The following is a 12,169-nucleotide window of genomic DNA, read 5'->3' on the forward strand; positions in this document are numbered from 1 at the left end:
CTTCCTACTCTATATAATAGATCGTTATATACTAAAGAATATGTGTAATTATATTGCAGCATCGGGCTGCTTGAATCATGATTATGATTTTGGTTCATGTCATGGTTACGTATATACATTTATTTTCTGTTTTTTTTTTTTTACAGTTTCAACCCCGTCTCCGTACTGCCCTGCATTCCATTCCCCCTGTAGTAACTATATCGAATGCGTACCAAATGAAGCAATGTGTAATGGTACTGCGGAATGCTCAGATAAAAGTGATGAATTCAACTGTGGTAAGGTTGCATCATTTATTTTAGTGCTATTGGATTACACTAATGTTTATAATATGTAGGTATGATTTATTTACATTTAGTGCATATTTTTACTCTGTGTCACAATCGTATCAAACCTGATTGGATTTTTTTTTAATTTTACACTTTACAGTTTTCAACACAACGACACACTGCACCGCAAAACAAACCCTCTTTCAATTGATATGGGTTGTTGCAACTTTTTTTTACGTGAAAGTATTATTTGGGTAGGTTATTATTGATAACAGTTCATGCACCGGAACACAGGTTTTCACATAGATTTGAAGGTTGATTTGTAAGTGATTTTACGTGACAGTATCATTTGGGTAGGTGATTATTGATAACTTGGTGCATGGCATTCTACTCTTTGGAGTGGCTTTACAGTTCTAAACCACACTGTTGTACGTATCTTCCTGTCAAACGTTTGGCACACAGAAACCAGTATGCTACTCAGCACTCGACACCACCCAAAAGCATGATGCTAAATATCCCAGTTTATCCAGCACTATGTGCACACAAATCACGCAAACAAAACTGCACGTGCAAGACTAGCCATCGGCCAAAATTACGCGCTGAAAACAGTTAAAGTATACATACTAAAACCCTAACTACGTGAATAGTACACTTAGGGTACCACAATATAAGCCAGCGTACACACCGTAGTCAGTAATCAAAATTATAAACAACTCAGCAAATGTGTCTCGTCGCTGTAAGCAGAGGCGTTTCCCGTTAAGCCACCTCTCACTATCACTACATGAACAGTACACTACTATACCAGTCACTAGAAAAGTACATAATAATAGTATAAATTCAATGCGATTGCGTGAATGGTATGATTATCAATGATTATTTTTACCATACTTTATTAACTATCATTCATTGCAGGATGTGGAGGAAGTAATCACATTCCAAACGGGAAAACATTTGTAATGACGTCACCGGGCTACCCGGATAACTATGGAAACAACGATTTGTGCTATTGGTATATCTCTGCTGATGCTGGAGCAACTATTTCAATTCATTTTGAATACTTTGATACTGAATCAAATTTCGACTTCATAAGCATTGGTTATGGTTTAGACCCGTATGACATATCTACACGTGTCATATACCAATCAGGCTCCGTGGCGCCAGACGATTGGTTATCACCTACAAGCAACATATGGATAAGCTGGGATTCAGACGGTTCATTCTATCAAAAGGGTTGGGTGTTAAGTGTTATTGCACGAGAAGGTGAGTGCATTTGTGAGGAAATATGAATGTTAAGTCTCTTTGCTCGTAAAAGTGGTTGTATTTGCTATGAGATGGTTGGGTTTTAAGTCCCATGCATGAGAAGGTGAGCGCGTTTGCAATGAAATAGATAAGTGTTAAGTCTCATTGCACAAAAAGGTGAATGTATTCGCAAGGAAAAAGATAACTTTTAACGTATTTGTGATGAAATGAGTGGGAATTAAATCCATTTGCACAATAATTCGTTGGCATTTTGTTTAACCATCTTAGCAATGATCTCATATCACAGTTGAATTAGATAACACACATAAATCTACGGGAAACTTAACACTTACCACTCGCTTCAGCAATATCGTATTTGTTTCAAAGATCGTTTATTGGTTGTAATTTTGAATTTGTACAATAGAAATATCACATGGTCATTCAGACTTGTGGACATGAATGAATGTATTTTGATGTTAATTAAATACACAGTAATGTAAGATATTTACGTCTTCTAGGCCGGGAAAATTGTTAAGAATGATGATTTCTAATTGGTCTTAGGTTGTACAGTATTATGTAATAGAACTGTTTTATTTGTTTCTAGCTTGCACCGAATCCATCAATTTAGGCATTAATGAGGTTGTTTCTATCACGTCGCCAAACTACCCACTTCCTTATGATGACCTTATAGACTGTGTATGGATAGTTCAAGCCGATCCAACCAGGGCAATTGATGTTCATTTTATTGCTTTCAACACAAATTATGACGAAGACTACTTCAGTGGGGGTTTCGGCGATGACCCAGATGATTTATCAACACAAGCTTTTATTTACTCTGGTGACGTTTCACCCCCAGACTGGAACTCTGAATCCACCCTAATATGGCTTCGATTTACTACAGATGGATCGAATACAAACACAGGTTTTCACATAGATTTGAAGGATGACTTCTGTAAGTGATTTGCATGAATTTGAATATGCATATAATATCCACACACATACACAACCAATGGGTTTAGAGGATGCTCTTATCTGCAAATTTGAATTGTGCGCCATTAGCACTTGTTTACTTGTTTGTTTGTCCGTGCGAGCAGTTACTAGTTGGTAAAAACCAGCCGTTCAATCCAAGGATAACATAACAGCGTTTTGCGCTGCTTCTGTTATTGGATAAGTATATATGTGTGCCTGTTAATAAAATAACTTATGGGCATTGTTGTCGCCACAGACTGTGAGCCAGTGGTGATCAGTGATCAACAATTATTATCACACATTCGCATGCCAGTAGGCAAAAAACGTGAGCATGTGACGTCACAGTGCGATGGCCTATACATTACTAAATATGATAATTTCTTTAATGTAAATATGAACTATGTGTACAGCTTGTATATTACCTTGATTGTCTTACTTTTCTGACGGTGGTATTAATATACGGATATGGAAACTTTAGGTTCTCACACCGTGCTCACATGCTGTCTATCTTGTGTATACGTTGTTTCCTATCACACACTGCTTTAATGCTATACACACTACATAGCAACTAATAAATTCTGCTGTTATACCCATATTTAGATTGTGAAAATATTGGCATTCCACAGTGTGTGAATCATCTCCCTTACGGGGGATCCACTTTCTACAGTCATCTTGGTCTATCACGTGAACAAGCCATGAAACAAATGGATAATCTGACTGACATCGACGGCTGTCATGCACATATTGAGTTATTCATGTGTTCATTGCTATCCCCTGAGTGTGGAATTAATGGTACATACAGACAACCATGCAAGACATTCTGTCAAGATGTAGAATATGCATGTGCCGAAGTGTATGTTCTCAATGGCTATGACTGGCCAATAAACTGTGAAGATATGCCAACTAAAAATGAAAGATACGACTGCGTCAGTAAGTATTATACATAGTGGTACAACCCGGAACAGTAATATAATTATAACCTTTATTTTAATACAGGAAATGAGAAACACACGTGGTACAAACAGGCGAATTGATTGATAGATGATGACGATATTGCTTGATTTTTATTTTCAGGAGTCACACCCTGTATGAGCAATCCCTGTGTACACGGAGGAACATGTTTGCCGGTTGATGAAGATAGCTCAACGTGTGCTTGTTCCCATGGTTACACGGGTGAATTCTGTGAATTAGGTTTGTACTAAATATCGTAAATATTTGTTTGTAACATATGTTCCTATAACTTTTAAGCAGTGCTAGATTGCGGTGTATGAAATTGTTCAAACAATAATAAATACTGTCAAATTCTTTTGCAGAAATCGATGAATGTTCCAGTAATCCCTGTGAAAACGGTGGCATCTGCATTGATATGTTGGCTGATTACACGTGTGTGTGTCCTCATGGTTGGGGTGGAACGCGATGTGGTATGTTATTCATTTTCACATTTGGCGATATCCCCACACTATAAATTAAGAAATATACCTTATATATATATATATATATATATATATATATGTGTGTGTTAATGCAACCTGATTTATACTTGTCTGATTTGGACTCGTCTGTATATGTAAATTAGGTACAATAACGTTTATTTCCAGCTTTTTGATGCTTTTTTGATGTCAACATAATACTTTAAGATGATACACAATTTTCTTCACTGTTCTATTTTGCTATGAACTTTAATAAATTGTGACACAAAACATACTTACTTAATGTTTTACAGATTGTAGGGATATCACCGTTGAAACATGTAGGGACATGCCCCTCAGTATGGCGAGACTATCGAAGTACACGAGTGGTAGTGATCGTTCTGGTAATATCCAAGCACTTGTTAACTTTTTGGATAACATGCGCTACAACAGAGCTGGAACGCCCTGTCACGAACACATGGATTTATTTATGTGTGCATTGTTTGCACCAGAGTGCAGCGAGGAAGGCCTGTATCGACCACCGTGCATGCACTTCTGTGACCAGGTTAAAACGTCATGCGAAACTAAGTTCAATACTGGTGGAATTGCTTGGCCAATTGACTGTGACTTATTGCCACACACCAATGATAGTTCTGTGTGTATTGGTATACCAACAGGTGAGACTTAGATATTAATCAGTAAACTCTTTCAATGGCTGGAATTGTTTGATATTAATATAGTAGTAACTATCTTCAATAACCGTACGATAACCCATTCACATTAATTGGTTTTATAGTCAATGACTTGTGTGGGTCAGCACCGGCAGAATCGAATAGAATTGTAGGAGGATCAGCAGCATCGTTAGGTACACATCCATGGCAAGTCTCCATACATGAGCACTCTGCCCATAATTGTGGCGCTGTTCTCATTGATTCTAACTGGATAGTTACAGCAGCACATTGTGTGTAAGTTTTTTTTTGCTATTCAATATCTCAAGTTTAAACTGACTCTCGATAATCGTCAAAGAGACAGGTATTGGAAACCTTAATTAATTCCAAGTTTATTTGTTTCAGTTATTCATCAAGTGTAAGCAGCTTAGAGCTACGTATGGGTGTTACGTCATTATCTGCTGGTTCCGTGCATGAGTACCGAACGCCAGTGAGCGCCATGTACATCCACCCAAGCTACTCTACAACTTTCAACCAGTATGACTTTGCCATGTTGTACGTTGAAACGCCGATAATATTTACCGATTACATCCGACCTATATGCCTTCCCCCAGATGGCAATGATGCTTTTTTTGCTGATGGCGATGTGTGTGTTATAACTGGATGGGGACAATTGTCTGAAACATGTAAGTACACCATATGTTTGTATGTTTTTATAAGGGGTATATTGTAAATTGTTTAACGATTAAATAATTTAACGATTGGTGTCTGTAAACTAAATGAAAAATAATTTGAGAGTTGTCATATATATTGTGTTAATGTCATATATATCTTGCTACTTTGAACAATGTGCACATGTATCGAAAGTTAATCGCACATATCTCTATACAGCTTATGGAACACCCGATGTCCTACAAGAAGCTGTAGTACCTATTGTGAACCAAGGTACATGCAATGATAGATATGGTGGCGATATCTCGTCATCGATGATATGTGCAGCTTATCTGGATACCGGTGGTATTGATACTTGTTACGTAAGTGGTTACAATTTTACTGTTTTCGGAATGTCTCGGTTATTAACACTTTTGAACAAATACTCATTGGCAAAACATAAATATCATATGTACGTTAATTTACCTGACGTATATGAAGTTAATGCGCTGTGTTTTTTTTTTCAGGGAGACAGTGGAGGCCCATTGGTGAGCCAGAAAACTGACGGGCGCTGGTATCTCGCTGGATTGACCAGTTGGGGACGCGGTGGCTGTGCTAGCTCATATTACCCTGGCGTATATTCCCGTGTTACGGAGGGAATTGCATGGATGAACGAGATAATGGCTTCAGGTAAGAGTTTATTTTCAGAAAATTACAAATTACAACAATTATACAATAATATATATGTAACAAATAATTGTTGTGACATGGCTGACCAGTAGAATTGCATCGACATTATCCAGGGTATGCTTTTTCGACCTCGACAATTCAATTCGTACTTTCCCAGTTTATTTATTGTATCGTTTCAAAGTAATTCTCACTAAGTCACTACCATTTTAAAACAAATCGTGTATTGCATGTACCCGTGTTTGCGATGAAAGAACAGTAGTTCACAAGACGTCTGTGTTTAAAAAGATTGGATACTCGTCTTATTACCTGTTTTCAAGACGCATTAATATTTGTGTGTTTTTCCTCCACAGAGCCTTGAAAAAAAAGAATTTAAGGAAACGCTGACCACGACTGTTTTATTGAGTTGAGCTTAATATTCAATACATTCAGAGTATTTTAAGATACTAGTTTACGTTGTTAGTTAGTACAGTTAGTACATCAAACAACAACATAAACTGATCCCAAAATCATGGAATATACTGCCAGGTTTTGATGGGCCAAATATACTCAGGTTATTTATACTAACAACGCTTATATGATGTATCATGGTAACTGCAGAATAATTTGTATTATAAATGTATATACACAGATATCGCATGAGGTAACCGTAGTATAATTTATATCACAAGGTAGCTGTGGATACACATGTATCACACAGTAGTTGTAGTTATACCACTTTGGTCATTGGATGTCCGTTGGTTTATCAAATGGAAACAAGTAAAGTGTGCGTTATTGGATATACCGCCACAGTTTTGGTCAGAGTCTGCGCAATTTGAAATACTCGCACCAAAATATGTTATATTCAATAACCCACTCTTTCGAGTGAGTGTGTCTCAATTATACTATTAAACAAACGATAAAATTGAATGATTCAGTAATGGGCTTAATTTTCAGTGCTGAAAGTGTAATAATTTACATAGATACATAACAAATAGTGTACGCTTTGTCATTTGCTCCTGAATAATTTATAGAATACCACTTGACATTGAAATGGACCTTCTAAATGAAAAAGTGGGTTAACAGGAATAAACACAAAGTTTTTGCCATAGTCTTGCTGTAAATTGTACTCGGGCTTGCGCCCTCGTAGAGTTTACTCAAAACAAAATAGGTGGTTAGTACATGTAAATTCACACTTTCTGTGGTGTTTCTAATAAATATATCACGCATTATAGACAACATACATATCACAAGTTAGCTGTGCATATACCACATACATAGATAAGTGGCAAAGCAGCACAATTGCAAAATTTTGATTTTTGCAGAAATTGATGGAGAAATTATAATTGACATTTTTACTATTCAATATATACATTATTCAGATTTGTTTTTTAGAATCTGAAATTTGAAGTTTTAGTTGCTGTTGAGTCTTGTATTATTAATTATGATCTGATCGGTAATCGAAAAGCAATATTCCGTTTCTTGGATTTTAAAAGCCATTAGATTAGATTTATAATTATAATGTGTCTGTAATTGCTGTGTTTCATAATAATTGTCCAAGTTAAGCATTATTTGTTTGTTTGAATTGTATGAACTCGTATAGAGGCAAGAATGTACCATTGTTTTTGTTACATATTTGATTGAAAACTTCACTTGTACGGTCGCCATTCATTCTACTGCAATCTTTCTATAATTCGTACATTATGATGATTAATAAAAACATACACATATTATATTACGTACATAAAGTTTGTAATGTAGTGTATACATCAACGCCCACTGCACTAAAACACTTTGTTTATTATTATTTACGAAACGTCAATACAGCACACGACATTGCCAAATCATTTGAGCAAAGGTGTATGGAATTGTATAGACGCGTTCCTGAACATATTATTGGATCTCCATGGACATATTTCAGAAGCAATGCATGAACACATCCGTAAAGATATATACATCTAGATGACGACATTCCCGAATAGATGAATAGATGAACCTGACGAGGTATACACGAGGTATGTGAATTAGGTAATTTGAATAACTAGGCTTGGATACCAAAATATTTTGTATATATTGGCAGGTATAGTGACTTCATTGACATGTTTAATTTTCCTTCTCCTTATTCCATCGTTCTAACATTGTGTTTCTTACTCTGATTCAACGATTCCTATTCCTTCTAACTACACTCATCAAATTAGACTAAATATGGACAGTGCTCTGAAAAGTAAATAGTTACTATAGCTACATTGTATTGAAATGAAATGCAGTGGTTTCGTTTAGGGGCCTTTTTTCTTTTACCAGACACACGATGTAGTAACAAGCCAGGCTAACGAACATTGCCTTCTTTGCGGTGAATTTGAATGGATTACAGAATGAACGATATAAAAAAGGCATTCCTAAACTCCTTCCATGATGTCAAAATCAGCATATTAGTGGCGTTTTGTATTTTTGCCAAACTATTCAAACCCACAACGATATAGGTCTATAAGGTATAAGTAGGTACACTGTCATTACTGCATATTCTGAGCAGTGAAATTTGTTATTCCAAAGAACTTACTGTGATACATAACATACTCACACTAGTGTTTTATCGGGGATTGTCCCGGGGTGTTTCCCAAATTACCTTAGTTAGATCATGCGTTTATTATATAGTGGAACGTTCAATGTAAAGTCATCTACCGTATAACAACAACGTAAAAGTGTGATTTCGATAAATTGCCTGTTACTTGTTCGGCCACAACATGAATGAATCAGGTTTACATTTAATACAATGCAACATGAATGAATTAGACACATATTAATGCAGTGCATCATGGATGAATCAGGTATACATTAATACAATGCAACATGAATGAATTAGACACATATTATATAGTACAACATGAATGAATCAGGTTTACATTTAATACAATGCAACATGAATGAATTAGACACACATTATATAGTACAACATGAATGAATCAGGTTTACATTTAATACAATGCAACATGAATGAATTAGACACACATTATATAGTACAACATGAATGAATCAGGTTTACATTTAATACAATGCAACATGAATGAATTAGACACACATTATATAGTACAACATGAATGAATCAGGTTTACATTTAATACAATGCAAAATGAATGAATCAGACACACATTATATAGTACAACATGAATGAATCAGGTATACATTAATGCAGTACATCATGAATGAATCAGGTATACATTAATGTAGTACATAATGAGTGAATCAGGTACACATTAATGCAGTACATCATGGATGAATCGGGTATACATTAATGTAGTACATAATGAGTGAATCAGGTATACATTAATGCAGTGCATCATGAATGAATCAGGTACACATTAATGTAGTACATAATTAGTGAATCAGGTACACATTAATGCAGTGCATCATGGATGAATCGGGTATACATTAATGTAGTACATAATGAGTGAATCAGGTATACATTAATGCAGTGCATCATGAATGAATCAGGTACACATTAATGCAGTGCATCATGGATGAATCGGGTATACATTAATGTAGTACATAATGAGTGAATCAGGTATACATTAATGCAGTACATCATGAGTGAATCGGGTATACATTAATGCAGTGCATCATGAATGAATCAGGTATACATTAATGCAGTGCATCATGGATGAATCAGGTATACATTAATGCAGTGCATCATGAATGAATCAGACACACATTATATAGTACAACATGAATGAATCAGGTATACATTAATGTAGTGCATCATGAATGAATCGGGTATACATTAATGCAGTACAACATGGATGAATCAAGTACACATTAATGCAGCGCATCATGAATGAATCAGGTATACATTAATGCAGTGCATCATGGATAAATCGGGTATACATTAATGCAGTGCATCATGAATGAATCAGGTATACATTAATGCAGTGCATCATGGATGAATCAGGTATACATTAATGCAGTGCATCATGAATGAATCAGACACACATTATATAGTACAACATGAATGAATCAGGTATACATTAATGTAGTGCATCATGAATGAATCGGGTATACATTAATGCAGTACAACATGGATGAATCAGGTATACATTAATGCAGTACATCATGAGTGAATCAGGTATACATTAATGCAGTACATCATGGATGAATTGGGTATACATTAATGCAGTGCATCATGGATGAATCAGGTACACATTAATGCAGTACAACATGGATGAATCAGGTATACATTAATGCAGTACATCATGAGTGAATCAGGTATATATTAATGCAGTACATCATGGATGAATCGGGTATACATTAATGCAGTACAACATGGATGAATCAGGTATACATTAATGCAGTACATCATGAGTGAATCAGGTATACATTAATGCAGTACATCATGGATGAATCGGGTATACATTAATGCAGTGCATCATGGATGAATCAGGTACACATTAATGCAGTGCATCATGGATGAATCGGGTATACATTAATGCAGTGCATCATGGATGAATCAGGTATACATTAATGCAGTACATCATGGATGAATCAGGTATACATTAATGCAGTACATCATGGATGAATCAGGTACACTTTAATGCAATGCATCATGGATGAATCAGGTACACATTAATGCAGTGCACCATGAGTGAATCAGGTATACATTAATGCAGTGCATCATGGATGAATCAGGTATACATTAATGCAGTGCATCATGGATGAATCAGGTACACATTAATGCAGTACATCATGGATGAATCAGGTACACATTAATGCAGTGCACCATGAGTGAATCAGGTATACATTAATGCAGTGCATCATGGATGAATCAGGTATACATTAATGCAGTGCATCATGAGTGAATCGGGTATACATTAATGCAGTGCATCATGGATGAATCGGGTATACATTAATGCAGTGCATCATGAGTGAATCAGGTATACATTAATGCAGTGCATCATGAATGAATCAGGTATACATTAATGCAGTGCATCATGAGTGAATCAGGTATACATTAATGCAGTGCATCATGGATGAATCAGGTACACATTAATGCAGTGCATCATGGATGAATCGGGTATACATTAATGCAGTGCATCATGAGTGAATCGGGTATACATTAATGCAGTGCATCATACATTAATGCAGTGCATCATGGATGAATCGGGTATACATTAATGCAGTGCATCATGGATGAATCAGGTATACATTAATGCAGTGCTTCATGGATGAATCAGGTATACATTAATGCAGTGCATCATGAGTGAATCAAGTACACATTAATGCAGCGCATCATGAATGAATCAGGTATACATTAATGCAGTGCATCATGGATGAATCAGGTATACATTAATGCAGCGCATCATGAATGAATCAGGTATACATTAATGCAGTGCATCATGGATGAATCAGGTATACATTAATGCAGTGCATCATGAGTGAATCAGGTACACATTAATGCAGCGCATCATGAATGAATCAGATATACATTAATACAGTGCATCATGGATGAATCAGGTATACATTAATGCAGTGCATCATGGATGAATCAGGTACACATTAATGCAGTGCATCATGGATGAATCGGGTATACATTAATGCAGTGCATCATGGATGAATCAGGTATACATTAATGCAGTGCATCATGAATGAATCAGGTATACATTAATGCAGTGCATCATGAGTGAATCAGGTATACATTAATGCAGCGCATCATGAATGAATCAGGTACACATTAATGCAGTGCATCATGGATGAATCAGGTACACATTAATGCAGTGCATCATGGATGAATCAGGTACACATTAATGCAGTGCATCATGGATGAATCGGGTATACATTAATGCAGTGCATCATGGATGAATCAGGTATACATTAATGCAGTACATCATGGATGAATCAGGTATACCTTAATGCAATACATCATGGATGAATCAGGTACACATTAATGCAGTACATCATGGATGAATCAGGTATACATTAATGCAGTACATCATGGATGAATCAGGTATACATTAATGCAGTGCATCATGGATGAATCAGGTATACATTAATGCAGTGCATCATGGATGAATCAGGTATACATTAATGCAGTACATCATGGATGAATCAGGTATACATTAATGCAGTGCATCATGGATGAATCAGGTACACATTAATGCAGTACATCATGTGTGTATCAGGTATACATTAATGCAGTACAACAACGATGAATCAGGTACACATTAATGCAGTACATCATGGATGAATCAGGTACACATTAATGCAGTACATCATGTGTGTATCAGGTATACATTATTGCAGTACATCATAAGTG

The 12,169-nt window shown here is 35.9% G+C and overlaps 1 protein-coding gene across 2 annotated transcripts in view; it reads left to right on the forward strand.

The window, feature by feature from the left end:
- The window catches only part of LOC100375209 (uncharacterized), a 40,235-nt gene extending 32,619 nt beyond the window's left edge, over nucleotides 1-7,616 (forward strand). For both annotated transcript variants that reach the window (XM_085507926.1, XM_085507927.1), the window contains 12 exons: nucleotides 147-275; nucleotides 1,179-1,526; nucleotides 2,110-2,457; nucleotides 3,075-3,404; nucleotides 3,549-3,665; nucleotides 3,788-3,895; nucleotides 4,198-4,560; nucleotides 4,680-4,848; nucleotides 4,957-5,237; nucleotides 5,443-5,585; nucleotides 5,730-5,892; nucleotides 6,243-7,616. In XM_085507926.1, the coding sequence (XP_085364052.1) occupies nucleotides 147-275; nucleotides 1,179-1,526; nucleotides 2,110-2,457; nucleotides 3,075-3,404; nucleotides 3,549-3,665; nucleotides 3,788-3,895; nucleotides 4,198-4,560; nucleotides 4,680-4,848; nucleotides 4,957-5,237; nucleotides 5,443-5,585; nucleotides 5,730-5,892; nucleotides 6,243-6,250 (2,507 nt within the window). In that variant the 3' untranslated portion in view covers nucleotides 6,251-7,616. The remainder of the gene's footprint in view (nucleotides 1-146; nucleotides 276-1,178; nucleotides 1,527-2,109; nucleotides 2,458-3,074; nucleotides 3,405-3,548; nucleotides 3,666-3,787; nucleotides 3,896-4,197; nucleotides 4,561-4,679; nucleotides 4,849-4,956; nucleotides 5,238-5,442; nucleotides 5,586-5,729; nucleotides 5,893-6,242) is intronic.
- Nucleotides 7,617-12,169: the final 4,553 nt, after the last annotated feature.

This window comes from Saccoglossus kowalevskii, chromosome 14 (assembly GCF_978046115.1).
Source record: "Saccoglossus kowalevskii chromosome 14, keSacKowa6.1, whole genome shotgun sequence".
Classification (NCBI taxonomy): Eukaryota; Metazoa; Hemichordata; class Enteropneusta; family Harrimaniidae; genus Saccoglossus; species Saccoglossus kowalevskii.